Source organism: Pyrus communis, chromosome 4, assembly GCF_041283825.1.
Source record: "Pyrus communis isolate YQ-2024b chromosome 4, ASM4128382v1, whole genome shotgun sequence".
NCBI classification, from domain to species: Eukaryota; Viridiplantae; Streptophyta; class Magnoliopsida; order Rosales; family Rosaceae; genus Pyrus; species Pyrus communis.
Window position 1 is genome coordinate 17,246,037 of NC_142568.1, and position 20,832 is coordinate 17,266,868.

The following is a 20,832-nucleotide window of genomic DNA, read 5'->3' on the forward strand; positions in this document are numbered from 1 at the left end:
GAGAGATATTGATGGTTTAATTAAAATTTATATGGGTGTAAAGAGTAAGTTGGGTGTAGAAATAAGTCATATGGCTTCAAATAAAATTTCCCTTTTTGTTTTTACAGATTGCCCACTAAAAGAGATCGCCGACAACGAGATTCGAACCTAGGCCTTAGTTTAAAAAAGACAACGATTCTTATCAACTCAACCAACCCTTTTTGACTCAAGAGACTTCAATTCTTAGTTGTGCTTGTAACCATTGAAAAAGACACAAAAAAGAGCATCAAATTTTGTCACTCTAGTGGTATAGAATAGTTGGGACACCATTTTATGTGTCTTTCTGGTGACACATTATAATCATCTTTGGCAGGACGCTTAATAATTATTAATATTAATAAGACAAAGATAAGTCCTAAGAATGCTACTGTGCACACTTTCATTGTGCAATGTAAGGCAAATATTTTAGAACCCAACTCTCTTATCTCATTCACCTACCAATCTTTGTTTTAGTAGTTGTTATTTCCACTTAGATCAGAGGAAGTCTCAGAGATCCACATGAATACAATTATAATACGTATTTACATTGTGTTTGATACTTAATTATAATTACGAATTTAAACGTATCTTGAGAAAAAATAAGTTGTATTTGTTTTGATCAACTATTATATGAGATGGTTACATAATGCGAGCGAAATGCCTATGTCATTGTTCTCTCTTTCTCTTTCTTAATTATCAAGCAACTCATTACGCTATGCGAAAATATAGAGAGATTGATAATATACACCGATTCCAAGTGAGTTTAAATTGGAATTGGATGGCACCATTTTGTATGCCTTGATATTTCTTTAAATACTGAAATTCAAGCCTTTACAAATTAATTTCAAGCACGATTTCACAACCGGTAGTACTTCAAACTTAGAAAGTAGATTATTTTTGGACTTACTAAACGATGGTTCAGTCAATATTGCTGATATTAAACTACACTATATGTGTATATATAATTTCATGGGATCGGGCCTCCATTTTCCGGTTCATCTTCATAGCTATCAGCCACAGCCACCTTCTGCACACTCTTGTAAGAATAACGCTGAGCCACGAAAACATAAACACACAGATTTGCAGCAGCCACGCAAGCCAGGAGCCAATAAAACCTGTCTAATCGACTGCTGTTCAAATCCTTCCCGAACCAACTCTTCCCGACATTGTCCGTGATGTGATCAACGGCCGTGATCAAAAGGCTGCTAAGGAAGTTCCCAGCTCCGATCACACTGAGGTATAAAGCAATGCCTAAGCTTCTCATGGAGTCCGGAACTTGGTCGTAAAAATACTCCTGCAACCCCACAAGAGTAAACCCATCTCCAAACCCAATGATCAAAAATTGTGGTGCCAACCACAATACGCTCATGGAATGCGAACCTTTTATTGGGTCAATTTTGACAAGCCCTAGTCGTTTCTTCTCCACCAATGCAGCTGCTATCATTGTAGCGACGGAGAAAATCATTCCGATTCCAATCCTTTGGAGGATGTTGATTCCTCTTTCGTTTCCGGTTGTCCTTCTTAGAATCGGGACGAGGAGTTTTTCGTATAATGTGACAGAGACGATCATTCCAATGGCAGCGATTGCATAGATTGAGGCAGGGGGGACCTCAAAACCATTTGCAAACTCTCTGTTCATGGTGGCACCTTGTTTGATGAAGAATGTAGAGGTTTGTGCTACACAAAGTCCAAATGGAAGAGTTGCTAGCCAAATGGGGATCAAGTTTAGAACAAGTTTCATCTCCTCCACCTTGGTCACAGTTACTAGTCTCCAAGGACTTGGCTTCTCGGTCAAGTTTTGCGCATTTATGATTGCCGCCTTGTCAAGAAATCTGAAACACGTGATGCCAAGAAAATCTTGTTCATATAATATTTTTTGCAGTGATTATATTGTACAAAAATAATAGTTTGATAATATAACATGTCAAATTTGACAACATAACATGTCATATTAACATATTAGATATGTCACATGTGAACGTTACCCTTATCATATATAAACAAGGAACATATTGTGTTACGTAAAGAAAGGATATCATCACTTCGCTTACTTGAGCTTCTCGGTGTGGCACAGAAGCCTCCCATTGACCTTTTCCGATTTGGAGATTTCATACAATTGAGCAGGGTCAGAAGGGTGAGGCAGACTTCTCTTAGCAATGGCAGCTACAAGAACCTGCAACATTGGTGTCAAGGGGCTTCCGGTTGGTTTCCGATAACGGTAATTCCGCCTTCCAATTATGAAGATAGCAAGTGATACAGCCATGACTGCAGTCAGAACAATATCACCAACACCCCAACTCACATGGTCTTGCACATACACAACCACAGTTACCCCAAGTAAAAGCCCACAACAAAGCCCAAAATTCCACCAATTGAAAAAGGACATCTTTTGCTTCCTTTCTTCACGGTGATCGTCATCGAATTGGTCAGCTCCGAAGCTTTCCAGGGCAGGCTTATGACCCCCAGTCCCTATAGAAACTAAGTAGATTGCAAGGAAGAACACAACTTCATGTATTTTTCTGGGTTCATGACATGTTTTTGTATCACAAGGCCTCAAGCTGGGTAAGAACCAGGACATGCACAGAAGAATCAAACCCTAAAACAACAGAACAGTCATATTCTTAGTAAATTAATAGTTTATAACAAATTAATTTGTTTCAACTGGGCGATGCTATTTGGCACACAAAACGGAGACACTCTCTAATACAAGTGAGGCGCACATGCCAGTCGGGATTACATATATTAGAGATCGAATATGTCAGTAAGTGTTTTAATTTTGTGTGTTCAAATAGTTTAATTGTTCAAACTGTAAACGAAATTAACTACCATGAGGTAAATGATGGATGAAAAGAGAACTGTTTTGAAGCGCCCCAAGTAAGCATCAGCTATGAAGCCTCCAAATAGCGGAATCAGTGTGGTGACACCAGACCAGTAATTGACACTTTTTGCTGCGGTCTTGAGGTCGTCATGCAGTACTCTGGTGAGGTAAAGAATTAAGCTAGTTGCTATTCCAAAGTAGCTCAACCTCTCACTGAACTCGATTGCTACACACACAGAGGATGATCACATACAGTTAAAATTGGAGAAGTCAACTAATTGTTAATTATCAGATAAAATTCAGCTGAAGAATTTGAACCAAAGAAAGAAAACTGGTTCATATAATTTTGTGCCTTTTCATCTGTGACAGTAGCACAGTATTATCCTGATCATATTGGACTGTGATGATTAAAGTTGTATATAATAAAGCTACAAGGATGGAAAATGGACAAGGATTGTCTGCTCTTCCACTTCTCGTGCCCTCCTGTTTGTGTGGTCACGGTTAAGTCACGATAACATTTTATATTACTATTTATTAGCCACGTAAACATTTTATATTACTATTTATTTTTGTCTTATTATCTCTATAAAAAAACTGACGTGGCTTAACCGTAACCACACAAAACAGGAGGGCACGAGAGGGGCACCGGAAGTGGGAGGGTAGACAATCCTTGTCCATGGAAAATATGGATAAAATGGCCATTCAAAAGGTAAGAAAAAGATGGATTATGTAGCTTTGGAGTCTCGTACCACTACAGGTATGGCCCTTCGAAAACCTTATCTGGTTTACTTCCCTCTCTAAATTTCATTAAACCAAAGCTATACCAAGGCTATCATGCATAAAAAAACATAATAGCAAAAGCTATTTCTATACATGCTTAAGTTCTTGTGTTTCTTTACATATATATGTCTTATTGAGGGGAAAGATTTTTCCGCTACATAATATCTCGTACCAATGATAGAATGTTATGCATAAGATTTTCTTAACATATATATCATTGCATTATTACAAAGTAACCATGACTCATGCCATCTAATATATTGTTTCCTCCTGTTAACCTGAAATGGCTGGTAGGCCTTATTTATCAGGGTTTAGGATTTAGCTAGGGAGCCAGTATATAATTTTAGAATTATTAAGATATACCACATGATCTTGAGCATAAAATAGACCCGCATATATATATAAAGTTTGTTCTAATTTGATATGTTAGGTCATTAAATTATGAATTAAATATGAGCCACTAATTACATAGGATAGTGCTATTTATATACCTATTCTTACTTTTCATACACCCTTGTTAATTTTTGGTTATTCATCTTCTTTAATTCATTCGATCTGTTGTCAGAAAATGGAGAGAGATGTGTAAGAAATAAAAATGAATGTGTGGATAGCACTACTCATTCTATATGAGTGAACTTAGAAGTATTTGTGGCTCTAATTAACTGAATTTTCCAAAATATTTGCGAGCACAAAAGCTCTAATTCGTGGCTTGGTGACCTTTTTCAGCACTATGTCGATTACTTGTGTTAATCGGGTAGGATGGCCACTAACCCTAAACGCTATTTACACACACACAGAGTAAGTGTGCTGAGGCTCCGGTCCCTCACCACAGGCACTCTTAGCTCATATGACATATATATTCACGGCCTACATATATATATATGTATATATATATATGTATGTATATATATATATATATGTATATATCCACCTTCCGTGGTTCTGCACAAAGAAAGTGATAATACAATACAAGACAGCAAAGCAACATAAAAGAATACAATATTCGTTTTGTGGACGATATTTTCGTCAACAAGTTATATATTCCTACGATGAAAATATATGTATTTCAATTTCCATTGTACATGAACTGTTTATCATGATCTTCCACGGCTAAAACTTGACAAAAATAATTAAGCCAAAAAAAGAAAAATCTTGCAGAGCATATGACAGAAGCAGCATAAAATATAGGGGTGTGCTATCCATACACCCCAAATTACTTCTCACACACCTCTTGTTCATTTCTATCCGTTGATCTTCTTCAATTCATTCGATCTAACGGCCGAAAATTAGAAGACTGTGTGAGAAGTAACATGGGGTGTGTGGATATCACACCCCAAAATATAATTGCTCAAGCAAAGTAGCATGAAATTATAGACTTTATTTTTGGCAATCAAGAGAAACTTACGTATTACGGCTATATTTAGTAGTTTGGCATAAATATTATTTCTTACCAACAATAAAGAGAGAGGCTTTCCAAACACCAGTTGAAGCTCGGATGGGAATGTTTCCTTTATGATCCAGGGAAGAATCATAAACCCATTTCTCCTCATCTTCAATAACTTTGCTCGACTTTGCTCCCCTTCTTTCTTCCATCTTCACTAAGAAATTGAACTTCTTGTACTAATATCACTTCCAAAGAAGGAAGCAAAAGTATTTAGGTCAAGGCTGTGTGATTCCTAACAAGATGGAAATCTGGTATAGATTTATATGCGCGTTGGTGCAAGGAGCATTGACTTTGGTTCTCTTTATATAGGGGAGGGAGGACACTCACTTTTCACATGTTTCTCTTTTCGAAATTCTTCAAGTTACCGTATGACCGATACGTGTCAGTATCGAGACCATATATTTAGTGCATTAATTTATTCAGATTTTGTTAAATTTTAGAGTATCGTCAAATGAGATATCAAAATTACCACGTAAACACATAATAGTGAAAAGTGGCAGCAAGCTCCATCCAACCAGTTTGCAGTTTCTTACGTGGTGCTAAGTCAATTGAAGACAAAGCCTTTTGTTGTCAAATTTGGCAGCAGCAGTCAAATTTATTTAATTTATTTAATAGATGTGATGCAATATATAATAAATATTATTGTGTGTTTCAAATATTTGATTAATTGTCTCAATAATTGATCTGATAAAAAGATGAAAAATTCTAAATATTTGATTGGTTATCTCAGTAATTGACCCCACAAAGAGATGAAAAAAAATTATAAAATGACATTATTATTTACCCTATTAGGTGGAGCAAAAAGTTGTACAAAATATCAAATTGCCATAAGTCATTAAGTATATCTTAATGTTTGAAATTTGATATCTCCCTGATGATGCTCTTAGTTGTTACGAGAATTTGATTGCATAAAACACTTAGCAAGCTTATTAGCCCTTTTTTATTCATTTTTTTTTCTCTATCGACCTAATGTTATACTTAAGTTGCTTCGAGCCTACTTTGCTAATGAAGTCAAAATATAGAGACTCGAGATTTATTATGTTTTTAATTTTAACAATAAAAGAATAATAAAGAATTATTCGGGTTGATCTACACGTAAAAGTTGGTGCAAGTTCTATAATATAAGTATAGAGTAAAACGTAAATAGTAGTACCAATTATTCTCCCACTTTTTCCATTACATCTTTAGTTAACTTGGGAATCTCTCTCAATTTTTTTTTTGGATCAATGGGAATCTCTCTCAATTATGAATTTTATTTTCATCTTGTTTTGGCAAGATTTTTTTTATACATTTTTGGCAATAGCTATGAAAGAGGAAATGTCATTTCAATTAAGTGTTTGGAACAACAGGTGCTACTATATAAATGGTGAGATATTTATGTTAGAATAATAAATTTAAGTTTGACAACCTATGTGCCACTTTGATTTTTTTTTTTTTTTGAATAAACGATATTATCTACATTAAAAGGGAGGGGATGAACTTAGTCTCACAATGTACTAGCAACAATGTGGTTCAAACTCATGTTTGGCGAGAATCGAATCTAAAATCTCTCACTTACAAATGATGAGGAATATTACTAGATCGTTATACTAAGTGATTACATCTTTTAAACTATTATTTTATTACATAATCTTTGTTTTATATTTTAAATTATATATTTATACACACACACTTCATAATAAAATTCATATTAATTAATAATGGAATACCAGAGGCTGTAAAGAAGACGATACACGCCACCAATAAGCCTGACGCAAGGTCTATTGTCGGTGCTACCCTGAAGGTTATCCATAGCAGAATAACGGAGAAGCCAGAAGTTCATGGTGCTGCACGTGAAGCTGCCCTTCGTCAAATCAAGATAAGAATCAAGAAGACCAAGGATGAAAAGAATGCCAAGAAGGCAGAAGTACTGAAATCTCAGAAGACTCAAGGCAAGGGCAACATTCCCAAGGGAGGTGCACCCAAGGGACCAGAGCATGGCGATCGTGGTGGCAAGCGTTAGCCACCGTTCTGTTGTGCACTTGCTGCGGTGTAGAGTAATAGATAAGACGTGTTTGTTAGTTTGAAGATTTTGTAAGGATTGCAATGGTCACATCAATTAACAATTAATTATAGTAAATATTTTAAAACAATACAAAAATTAATAAAATGCATTTAGTAATAAATTAAAAATTATTTGAAGCATTAAATAACATCAGCTTCAAATAATTTTTAATTCATAATTAAATGCATTTTATTTATTCTTTTAAAACATCTACTATAATTAATTGTAAGATCACACATCGTCTAAGAGAGTGGATCATGTAAGCCTTATATGTATATTCTCATCTCTACCTAGCATGAGGCCTTTTGGGAGCTCACTGATGTCGGGTTCCGTAGGAACTCTGAAATTAAGCGAGAAAGGGGTCAGAGCATTCCCAGGATGGGTGATCCATTGAAAAATTCTGCTCGCGTGAGTTCCCAGAAACAAAACCGTGAGGGCGTGGTTGGGGCCCAAAGCGGACAATATCGTGCTATGGTGGAATCGAGCCCCCATATTTTAATAATTTGATCTCAATTCTGTAAGACTTGAAAATTCTTTACCGAAACATTGCCTTTATAGTTAGATGAAAAAATAATAATTATAACAATAAATAGAAGAAAAACAAAAGTATATGAAGAAATTATTGGAATAGTTGCACAAAATTCCTTAACACTATGTTTGGATGAGGATAATAAATTTGAAATTTAGACAAGATAGAAAATTTATAAATTGATATGTACTAATTCTCTTGTTTGAATTCATAAGCCTAGAAACTTAGAATTTTCTCGGAAAAAAAAAAAAAAAAAAAAACCTTAAAATTTAGGACTTCTAATTTCCAAGTTTAAATTTTATGCAAATATGTGTTATTTTCAAATTTTTACGAGTGATAGTTGAAAAATAAAAAAATACAAAAACCTCAACCATGAGGCCACCACCATCACATGTCACACCCACCACCATCACATGTCACACCCACGCCCCGGCCCCCCCCTCCCGCCCCCCCCCCCCCCCCCCAAACCACCATCATGGCAGCCGCTGCCGCCAGATACCATTGTGGCCCTCGCCATTGTCTCCACCACCACTAGCACATTTTCTATCTATTTTCTCTCATTTATATATTAATGACTCAATACAACAATAAATTCCGTATTTAATTATATTCCATTATTCTTTAGGTTACCTTGTCATTTATATTTGGGTGCTTTAGATTTTGGCCCTTACAATTCATTATTTCTAGATAAAAACCCATCTATCTTTAAAGATCCAGTTTAAGCCCAAATTTAAAATTTGCAAACATATAGGAACACTATTGACATATTAATATAATTTATTTACACTCATGCCACTCATACTTTATGGTCCCTTTTCCAAATTCCTAAATTTATGCCAAATTAAAAGTAGTAGAAAAAGTGAAATAAAATGAAAAAAGTGTTTGCATTAACCGTATCTATGTCAAACTAGAAAAGTAGTTTTTTTTTTTTTTTTTTTTTTTTTTTGTGATATATTTTGTAGCAATTTTATCCATATTAATTGGTAGGTAAATTAGTTTGTTCCAATTATTTAAAAAAAAAATACTACACCTATATTATATATTTTGAATCAAATAACATTCCTCTAACTTGTAGGTAAATTATTTTCTATGTATTGTTATATATGTTAGACATGTTTTGTTGTTGTATAAACATGAGTGGAACATAATATTGTTGATTTTATACATCAAACTGCATTTCTTTTGTTATAGGTAAATTATTTTCCATGTACAAGTACTTATGTTAGGCAAGTTTTGTTGTTGGTACATACAATATTTTGTATCATTGTGAAGAAAGATGTTACATTACACCCATGGTATAATTGTTGTAGGTAAATTATTGGAAATTAATTTGTAGTTAGGTAATGAACATTTTGCATCATTGGAAATGAACATTTCAAAGAGTAGGTAGGTAAATTAATTTGTTCTAATTATATAAAAAAAAATTACACTATACCTAGCTATACTTAATTTTTCCAATTATTAAAAAAATTTATACTACACCCAACCAAATAACATTTCTCTAACTTGTAGGTAAATTATTTTTCATGTATTGTTAGACATGTTAGGCACATTTTGTTGTTGTATAAACATGGGTGTAACATAGTATTTTTAATACTATACATCGAACTACATTTCTTCTTAATATAGGTAAATTATTTCTTCTTTTTAATATACATCGAACTACATTTCTTCTTAATATACATCGAATTACACCCATGGTATAATTGTTCGTAGGTAAATTAATGTGCATGTAGATAATGAAATACAATGTTCTAATATATTAATAAAAAAAGGATAAATTCAAAAGTATTCAAGAGTAGGGTGAAAAAACTGAATCGAATAGTTTTATGAAAATTCAATACCTTTCTAAAAAATTAATATGCAATAAATTTTTAACATTAATGTCTTTTTCTTCTTGTTGCAAAACATTTACTATTTCCTTACAATTAATTGTCTACATCAAGTATGTAATAGGGGTATTTTAGGCATGTGAAAAATGTAAAATGTGTGAATTAATATGAAGTTAATGAATTTGCTTATGTGGATCCTAGTCATTGGGTTTTCTTTGAGTAAAAAAGTTTTGTAGGGTTTTATATAAAGAAAATTAAGTTTAAATGGCTAAAGTCATATTATGTCTTTATATTTTATCAATCAAACACAATGTAAAGCTCGAATTAAGCTGCTTTTCATCACTCAAGTTCCTTTACTTGCGAATCTTCAACAAAGTTTATCAACTCAAGTCACATTTTACTTTTGTTATCGGTCCCTCACTAGACTTTTCCCTTTTATCTTTTTATTTATTTATTTATTTTTATTTTTATGTTTTTTTGTCTTACAAAGCCCAAGCAGCAACTAACTAAAGATGAGAGGAGGAGGTGACTGAAGTGAGAGGATAGATTTTACACATGGATAAAGAAAGAAGAGAACCACCACATAGGGTGGAAAATCCATCACTACTAAGGATGGAAGAGCCATAAAAATGATGGAGGAAAGAAGAAATAAGAGGTGCCGCCCCGTAGGGCGGCGGAAAAACCAGAGCGAGTTTTGGGGTTTTTTAGAAGAATTTTTCCGATATATTTATAACGTGGCAATCATGAGGTCAGTCCATTCTATGGCGTATGAGCTATGGCTCGACTGTGCGTAGGAGAAATATTTCTGTCTTTGTTTAATCTTGACCAATTAGCTCAAATCATAATAGATAATAGCTTAATGGACCACTTTAATCTATTTACTAATCCCCACTCCACCGCTAATGGATCCATTTATCCACGTGACTTTATTAACTGATATTTTAGACAATTAGATGAGTTGCTAAAATTCTGACGTTCTTAAATTGGCCTTGCCGATTCACGATGTGAGTTTCACCGGATCAAACTCCACTCATCAAGAAAGTTGAAGTTGCTTTGTTCTTACATGTATCAAATGGCCACTTGTCTGTTGTCATGCGTGTAATTCATATCCAAGCCGTTGATATGTTAGAGGCGTTGTTTGCCTTACTTGCTATATATCATGGATGTGTAACATCATCTCTCATCATATCATGCATCTCATCATCAAAACAATATTAAATTATAAATAATAACAACAAATTATCACAATCATATTCTACCAAATTGCACATCAAATCAAGTTAAAGCATTTCCAATGAGGGGCTCTATATGGGGTTAGAAAAGTGGTGAATAGAGCTCATTTTAGAGCTCCGATAAATCTTTAGGGCTTTATAAAAGAATCTCTCCCAATGATGGACTATATTTTTTGGGCTTTATATGAGGCTATATATATTTATTTATGTAGTAAGTTGATTAAGTGATGATTTATTTTTATTTTTATTTTTTGTGTTGGTTTTTCTTAAGTTGATTTTTGGACGTGTTATCTTAAATACTTTATGAACCCTTCAGCCTAAAAGGTTCAAATTGTGACAAAATTAGATTTCATCACTTATGAATCGTTTGTTGGATTAGATTCCTTGATCTCAATCTCATCCGTTGAAAGAAACAAACTCTCACTTCACCCTCTGAAATAATTTGATTTTCACATATAACACAATTTACCTAGCACCAATTGGTAAAATAGTATCGTACAATTTTGAAAAAAAAAGTATTTGAAAATTTCACCCATCAATGCCCATGAACGTTAAATCAATTTGAAATTTTAATTCTTATGGAATTTAAAACAATCATTAATTAGCCAAAATTGCAAGAAAAATAAGTAAGAAAAAAGAATTAAAAATAATAATAAAAGGAGAGTATAAGTGTATTCGCAAGTGGGGGATGAGAGAGAACTTTGCTTAAATGGGTTGCTACTTTTTTGGTGGGACTCACTGTTTTTTAGGGCTAGATGTAGCCCGATTTCATGTTACCCAATAAAGAAAGTTGTTAGCCCTAGTGGTGTATCTAGCCCCATTTTCCGACTCATTGGGGACTCGCTAAGGCTGGAAATATGAAAGCCTCATGAAGGATAAAGCCCCCATTAAGAATGCTCTTATACATGTTTAGCTAGTCCAGTCTCCTCCATATCAAACATGGCCGACGGGAATATATAAAGATTCGGCACTTCAGAACTATAGTGGCATGCAATACCAACAAACAAGTGGTCAGAGCATGTGAAAGTACATATGGCTACATGATTTCGATTTAAAATCAGGCTTAACCTTTCAAAAAGCAAACGTTCCGTTAAAATATTGAAAATAAAAATCAGTCTAAATTTTATTTTCAATATTTTAGCAGAATATGTAAAAATTTAACTTAAAATCTAATAAATTTCTATCTTTCGGGAAAAAAAAAAATCCAGCTTCCTTGGCAACCTTAGAAATGTCAATAAAGCTGCCAACTTTTGCCCCATGATGCAAAGAATCGAACCAACACACTCACAACAGTGCAGTGACTCTACTGAGAATATTTTGCTAGCAACAGTTGTATACAACAATAGTGAATCTAGTGAAATATTTTGCTAGCAACAGTTGTATACATGTGTTTAACACGACTGTGTTTAGCTTAGCTCATCTTATTAGAGAAATAGACTAGTATATATCCAACTTTTTAATGAATGATTGGACTACTAATGCAGTTGCAGAAATATTCGACTTTCTTTCCTATCCAAATCGTATAAGAATCTTATTAATTAGTGCTCTAAATTTTCATCCCTTTGATGGGTTGAACTAAACCTTTTGTATATCCAGAAAAGAAACCACGAATGACATCAGTTGGAGTTGTTGGAAACATCACAATCCCATATTATAAAATGCTAATTAGAGAGACTAAATTTATAAACTAAATGATGTGTTACTAATAAAAATGAGCACGTTTATCAACGCTTAAGTAATAAACCAATCATCAACTTTTATGTCTTTTAGTTTCTAAAATTTAGTCTGCAAATTTAGTCTTTCTAATATTACTCAAAATAAAAATATGAAATGTGAACTTTTATACTTTAAAATTTTCTAAATCAGCTATTATTTTAGTGAAGCTGTTTTGTTAAATCTGGAATAAAAACACATGAGATGTTGATGACATTTTACTTTTTATTTTTATTTTTATGAAGAACTAGAGAGTAATTCCATTTAAACAAACTCAAATACATCACAATGAGGACCTTCTGAATAATGTCATGAGGAGTACTCAAACCAAATTAAATTAGTGGTAACTCCTTAGTCTAGTTAATTTACTCTATTTGGATAGTTGTATTTTTTCTTGTATTTATATTTATTACTCTTGCAGCACTATTTATTTTTTCGACCCCAAAAAAAAACATATCAGTCTTGCAAGAGTAATAAATATATCGTAATGTAGTTGTCGTAGCAAAATGTCTTGCGAGATACAAAATATATAGTCATTCACTAAATATTGTATTTCCTTTTTTCTCTATACTTTTTCTTCCATCACTAAGTAGTGAATTGCTCCGGTGGTTAGGGCATTCATCTTCAACCCACTATATTCGAGACCGTCCTTGACACACCCTGACCGAAATCAGGGCATGCTGGCCGTCACGTGGAAGTGACGTAACCATGTGCATAGTGCGGAAGCTAAAAAATAATAATAAAAGTACGAATAAATAAAAACCAGCTTTACACATCGTAAGAACATACATGTGCAAGCGTAAGTGTGAAAAACAAAGTTCAGAGCTCAAAGACCTAATGCAGTCCGGGAGAAATAACGCTACAAAAACACACCCAAAGGTGGTCCTACACTGGTAATAATCTGTCAGATATGCCGGGGAAATCCTCTGGGAAGCCACCAAAAGTGTTAGCCAACTAGAACCTGGAGGGGCGTAAAACAAAAAGTGTGAGTGGGCAAAAACAAAACTTTTCGAAAACCATTTCATAAACAAAGTTCTAACCCCTCGCCGTAAAACCTGTATACCTCCCAGAAAATAGAGTATACATATATCTATAAAAGTCATGCTCAGAAATATGCCATGCCAAAAGCCTCGAAGTAAAATGCAAGTGCTCAGGTAATGTCAAATCAATGCCATGTAATCTGTCAGCCGGAGTCACCTAACGTGACCTATACGGCTGAATCTAGAGCTTAAATCTCCATCTCACTAACTATACCTGCACACGAGTCGGAACAACCTAAAGTGGTATGTACGACAGGACTGGGTGTAATATAAGTACGCTCAAGTGCTACGATCACGTGAAGGCTGGGCGAATAATCGCGGGTCACCTACGAGTCGGAACCACCTAAAGTGCTCTGTACGACAGGACTGTGCACCTAACTTAGATCCAAGATGAGCGTGTGGTGCGGGAGGTGAACATCACGTGAAGGACTGTGCCCGACTCTAGGTGGGAGCACTAACACCAGAGGTGTAGGTTATGAGCTCTCTATGCATCTCAAATCACTACTGAACATAAACATAAATCATAACTCACCTGGCACTTACATGTACGTCCGCAGCACCAAACATATATATACATATGCAACTAATAATGTGTAAATAAATGGCAAACAATAAGCATGGCATATAAACGTAAAAACGTTTCCAATCACTTCTGGGAAAAACGCAAGTATATAGGTATATAGGGAAAACAAAAGTCCACTCACTGGTATGTAGAAGGGTCGTAATCCCCTTGCCTCGAGTGACCACGCTCGTCCTCGGGATAGGTCTCACCTATATGCGAAACAACTATAAAAACGTTAATTTTAAAGCACATAACCAACATCACGAACTAACTTCTCATACAATGCTCAAATGGGGTGTATGAATACACCAACGTGATCTACTTAACCTCAGGAACATCCCCATATTTTTAGAAAAATTTTCCATCGCCGCATGCGCCCCCACAAGCCGGCCAAGGCACGGCCACACACTCCAGCCACGCGTAGTCACGTGCCTGGCACACTGACGGCGTCAGTTAACGCTGTCAGGAATATTCCGTTAACTTTAACGGATTCCGTTAACGCCGTTAGGAATATTCCGTCCAAACTGACGGAATATTCCGTTATCTTCTCTGACGAAGCTCCGGCATCAGAAAACCGGGAAAACTTCAAAACCTTGTATCTCACTCGTTTTTCAACCAAATTTCACAAAATTGGTACCAAAATGAAGCTTACAACGAGAGGAACAAATCTATACCACTTTCAAGTACTAAAACACACGGAATCTCGCCGAGAAAACACCACCAACTCCGGCCAACCTTGTAACTCACGATCCCGATGCCCAAAACCATTAAACGAACCACCCCGAGACTCCTAAGGACCTCACCAAACTTCCTACAAGCTTGAAATTCCCAAAAACACAAGAATTAACGTGTGCATGAACAGTGACCAAATCGGGGTATCACCAGTTCAACGTGAAAACGAAGGTATCCTTACCTGAAGTGGGTATGGTTGAACTCCCAAGGACCTCACGAGCATGAATATGTAATTTGTTTCCTCGATCAGTGAAGGTTTGGATGGTTTTTGGGTGTGTCCGTACAAGAAGGATAGAAATAGGAGAAAGAAAGGGCTCGGGACAAGGATGCAGGACAGGGGAAAGGGTGAGAGGGTGTGGGAGAGTGTGTGTGTGGTCCAAAACTTGCCAAAAAAATCCAAAAACAACCACACAACGAAATAACCACACTAGGGGCAAAAACGTCATTTCACCCCTACAGTTCGAAAATCCAGAACGGGCTGTCACAGTCCTTCCTCCCCTTGGCCCAACTCCAATGGTTGGGTTAAAACCTAAAATTTAGGCCCACCATTACGTGTGGATGCGCCAGACTCAAACTCACTCTCAACGCACTAACACACCAACACCCTTGCACACGACCCGTGCGACAGGCCAGTTAGCGTTAGGACCCAGTGGACTGACACTTATTGGTCACTTGCATAAGCCCAATGACTTTTTTTGTGATTGAATGACTGAAAATAATGGGCCGTTGGTTGATCCGATTGTCCAGATTCAAACTTATTTTGTTTAATTTTAATTTATAAGTTCATTGAATTCAACGGTTGAGATCGAATATTATTAAATATAGCGGTAGAAGAAAATCCAATGGCCCAAAATTAAATTGAAAGGCTTAAACAATTAAAAACTGTTTTTGAGGTAGGTTTAGTGAATTTTCATTGTTTACCAAAATGTAAATATTTTTAGGTTACAATGTTAATAATAATAAATTAATATAATTTACATAATTTTTTTTTAAAAGGTTACCGAAAAGAAATTAGCTTAAATTCATTATTTAATAGTCTCAGACTAAAATCTTAAGCTAAAATCATTGAAAGAGAAAACCTATTTTTAAGTTAAATCTAAATTTTTTAGGCTAAAATGATTTTAACGGCTACCATTAGAATTGGTCTCAGTAGAGATTAGTGTAGAAGAATCACTGGTAATGGAAAAAGTATTTCCTCCCACCAAAAAGTTAAAAGAACAGAAAGTAACACCACCGAGATTTTGTGGTCTACAAGACCACAACTAGTCTTCTCTCCATACCCGTTTTGAATCACTAAATGCAAAGGAGAAAGTTTGCCGACAATGATTAAGTCTGTAAACAAACTTAACCACAAATCAAACTTAATTAATTAGTGTATGGTTCAAGTCAACTGCAGCTCATTGGATTCAAATTGGTGGTCATAGCACGTCCATATCATCATAATTCGCACCCCAGAAACAATAAAATGAATGGCAATTTTAAAACATTTTGGGGACAAACCAGTGCTTGCCCCAATTAGCACAGTAATCTTCCTTCTTCTGTTTGTATGTGTGCTCAGATTAGAGGATCGTGCGAGATAAGATACGATGGAAATTGTTTTTTTTTTGGTTAAAGATATGATGGAAAATTAAACCAGCCTGGTTCAATGCACCATGTGTTTTTGTTTGTTTTGTTGTCATTTTCTGTTCTTTAATTTCTTTCTACCCTTTTTGCAGCTGACCAATGATCAAATCATACTTTAATTGGTAAGCGATAAACTTCGGAGGCAGATTGTCTGTCCTCTTGGATGTTATTTTCATTCTTTTCTATGTTGTGCGATTATGGTTACGCCATTTTAATATTTTATATTAATTTTTTAATAGATATAATAAAATAAAAAATAATAAGAATATAAAATATTGACGTGACTTAACTGTGATCGCACAAATAAGAGAAGATGGGAAAAGCATCCAAACAAGAGGTAAACAATCTGCCTCCATAAACTTTATGGTCATATCGTAGTCCACCACTAACATCAAACGTCCAATGTCACACGGGAAAACAATTCTCATATTGCGAACTAGTCAGGTTATTATACTGGCTGGTACTAACGTAACTTTTCAAGGGTGCAGTCAACATTCATTTACTAGAACCCACACAATGTTTCAAATGCTCAGCCATTCATTATACTTAAATTAGAGTTAGCGCAATTTTTCGAAAATTCAACTTAAAAACGCAAATTTGAACTGAGTAAATCGGCCCATCACTTTCGAAAGAATCACATTCAAAATAATAATATGCTCTAATATCATGATAAACTTTATAGCCCAACATGGTCCACCACCAACATCATGTATATTGTCTCAGTTTAACCACATATTGCTAAGTGTTAAATTTTAACATAAAATGCCTTAGTGATATTAGTTGAAGAAACTCTCATGTATTAATTATACATTATTTTGTTATATACCAGACGTGGAATTCTATTTTCCAACGAAAAACAACTAGTTTTTTACCTACCTTCTAATTTTTGTATTTGTCCATTATTCTCCATCATATTCCTTCTGAAACTAACTAGTTTAATACAGAGTTGATATCATATTATTGTTTTGCATGTTTCTGCATGTTCTTTTCAAAAAGGAACTTGAGCTACTAGTGGTACAACATTCGACTTCTGTGAATATATTCGATGGTCCTTGGAAAATCACAGCTCAAGCACATGAACAATATGCATGTGTAATATATATACCCCCTTTTTCTTGAAATTAACACGTTCACGTTGCTAGTGGGATGAATTTTGGCTTCATGAAAGAGACAACAGTGTAAAGACGTGAGCTTTGCATTTATCAGAGTGTTTCAGTTCAACTACGATTCTTGTATAGTTTGACTATACGAACTGCAGAATTTGTACAGAATCGGCACTAAACCAAATTTTGGGTTAGTGTAAAACGTGTTTGACATGTTTCTTTCTTGGTATCTAATTTCTGTGATTGGTCCCTCGATGGGCGGAGGCTTCCCCGCTTTGTATTGCAACATAGATCATCTCACCTATTTCTTATTTATATTTTCAACAAAAATAAATAAGTTTGTTGTATTGAGCCAAAGTGGATGTCTTTTTGTGCCAATCAATGGTTTTGTATATTTTATGGGTGTTTTTATTAACACCTAATACGTAATTGAATACGGTTGTGGGTCTGCTTTTTCCGTACTTCGTGTTTCTTGTTTAAAAAATAGATGCAAGATACATTGAGTGTTATATAAAACAACACTCCCTTATAATCTTCGATAACACCTTTATGAATACGCCCCAGGCCCATCCATGGCCACCTACCAGATGATAAATCTTTGCATGGTGACCATTAAATTTAAAAAAAATTAATGAAAAAAATTTAAAAACTTTGAGTTTTAATGATAAAAATAAAATAAAGAATAACATGAATAGTATCATGATTAACTTTTTAGTGTAAAAATATGGTTTTTCATTAAAGTGAACAGTACCATAAATATTTTGTTAAAGTTCCTTTAGATTTATCATCATCAAAATATATGACAACTGCTAGTACACTTCAGTCATTAAAAATGATAAATGGCACTTTTTAAGGCTCTTACACACCCTTAATTAATCATGTATGTTATTGAATTTTGAATGTCTATATTTGTATTGTGTGAAATTGTATGAAACCAATTACAAGGAAAGCTCATATAAATGAGCAAGGAAAAGAAACGGGAGGAGCCGAAAACAAGGAAAAGCAAAACATAAAAAAAGAAAAAACAAAGCATGAAACATGGAAGCATAAAACATGGAAGGAAACATGGAAAAGTAAAAGTATGCTTTCTTCCAATACTCCCCCTCAAGCTGGATCAAGGGGATTAATTGATCCAAGCTTGAACAAAAGACGTTGAAAATCAGCAGAGGGTAATCCTTTTGTGAAAATATCCGCAAATTGATCATGACTGCGCGTGTAGTGAGTGTCGATCACCTTGGACTGAACTTGATTTCTGACGTAGTGACAATCAACTTCAAAATGTTTAGTTCGCTCATGGAATACAGGATTCGATGCAATGTGCATCGCGGCCTGATTATCACAGTGTAGGGACATGGGTTGTTGATGAGGAAAACCTAAAGTCAATAGAAGGCTTTTGAGCCAAATAAGTTCACAAGCAGTGGACGCCATAGCACGATACTCTGCCTCTGCATTAGAGCGTGCAACAACACTTTGTTTCTTGCTTTTCCAGGTAACTAGGTTGCCTCCCACAAACGTACAAAACCCAGTGGTAGACTTGCGATCGAGAGAATTGCCTGCCCAGTCAGCATCGGTATAGCCTGAGATCTGAGTGTAACTATTGTTGCGCATAAGAATTCCTCTACCAATGGAACCCTTAAGATAACGTAGCACATGATGAACAATCTTCAAATGATCCATGCTTGGAGAGTGCATAAACTGGCTAACAATGCTGACATCATATGATATATCAGGACGTGTGATAGTCAGATAAATGAGTTTGCCAACCATTCTTTGATAGTAACTTAAATTGGGAACTGGATCACCGTGAGTTTTTAGCTTCAAGTTGCTATCCAAGGGGGTACGAGCAGGCTTGCAATCTGTCATTTTTGCTTCGTGAAGAAGATCCATGACATACTTGCGTTGGTTGAGGAAGAAACCCTTGTGAGAGTGTGCCATCTCGATGCCCAGAAAGTATTTGAGAGTGCCAAGATCCTTGATAGCAAACTTGTTGTTGAGATACTGTTTAAGAGCATTAATCTCTGACATATTATCACCTGTCACAATTAGATCATCAACATAAATGAGCACAACTAGTTTACCCACTAAGCTGGAACGAACAAATAGGGAAGAATCCGCAATACTTCGACAAAAACCAACCCTTTCCAGAACATGACTGAGCTTGGCATACCATGCACGTGGACTTTGCTTGAGACCATAAATGGATTTATGGAGTTTGCACACCATTTCTGGATTGTTTGATTGAGGATGACCTGGGGGTAGCTTCATGTAAACCTCTTCTTCAAGTTCACCATGCAGGAAAGCATTTTTAACATCCATTTGAAAGAGAGGCCATGCATTGTTAATTGCAACCGACAACAATACTCTAACAGTGTTCATTTTTGCCACCGGAGCAAATGTCTCTTTATAATCGACGCCATAGGTTTGTGTAAAACCTCGAGCAACCAAGCGAGCCTTATTCCTTTCGATTGTGCCATCTGAATGAAACTTAGTTTTGTACACCCAACGACTCCCTACTGCCTTCTTTCCTTTTGGAAGTTTCACTATAGTCCATGTGTTATTTTCATGGAGAGCTTGAAGCTCCTCTGCCATAACATTTCTCCACTCACTGTAAAGATTGGCTTCTTGAAAACTTTGAGGTTCTCGAGCTTCATTAATGGCACTTAGGAATGTAGCAAAAGAAGATGAGACTTTGCTATAATCAATAACATCAGTCACGGGATACCTGGCAGTGTAGGTCACATAATCATGCAACTTGGATGGAAGTTTCCTCTCTCGTGCAGGATTGCGACGAACTGTAGGAGATTGAACTACAGGTATTTGAACAACATCATGGTTGGAAGGATCACTGGAGGGTGCAGTGTGAATCTCTGATGAGGAAGGGTTTTCATCTTCAAGATGTTCCACCGAGTGAAGGTTAACATCATCCGGCACATGATCACTAGGAGTGCATGTTGCATCTTCTCCGTTTGGATATGGAAAAGGAAATAAGTCCATCAAATGCTCCCCCTGTCTAGAGTAATCCAGTGATTGTGAAAAGTAAGGAACATGTTCTTCAAATTTAACATCCCTTGAAACAACCATTTTTCTAGTTGTTGAATTATAGCACTTGTAACCTTTTTGGGTAGATGAATAACCTAGAAAGACACATTTGGCAGCCCTTGGGTCTAGCTTGTCACGATTTTGAGTTTGAATGTGAACAAAGCATGTACACCCAAAGACTCTCAAATGGGAAAAGTTGATCTTTCTATTTTTCAAGACCTCATAAGGTGATTTAAAATTCAACACTTTACTAGGCAATCTATTGATGAGATATGTCGCAGTAAGGACTCATTGAGACCAAAACTTCTTAGGCACATTCATGT

At 35.4% G+C, this 20,832-nt stretch overlaps 1 protein-coding gene across 1 annotated transcript; it reads right to left on the bottom strand.

Annotated features, from left to right (window-relative positions):
- Positions 1–780: 780 nt before the first annotated feature.
- On the bottom strand, positions 781–5,337 carry LOC137723631 (protein NRT1/ PTR FAMILY 5.6). The gene is made up of 4 exons (XM_068462827.2): positions 5,068–5,337; positions 2,845–3,062; positions 2,070–2,614; positions 781–1,850 (listed from the first exon to the last, which is right to left on the bottom strand). Exons 1-4 carry the CDS (start codon positions 5,207–5,209, stop codon positions 986–988), a joined length of 1,770 nt encoding a protein of 589 aa, XP_068318928.2. The 5' UTR covers positions 5,210–5,337; the 3' UTR covers positions 781–985.
- Between the last annotated feature and the right edge of the window lie 15,495 nt (positions 5,338–20,832).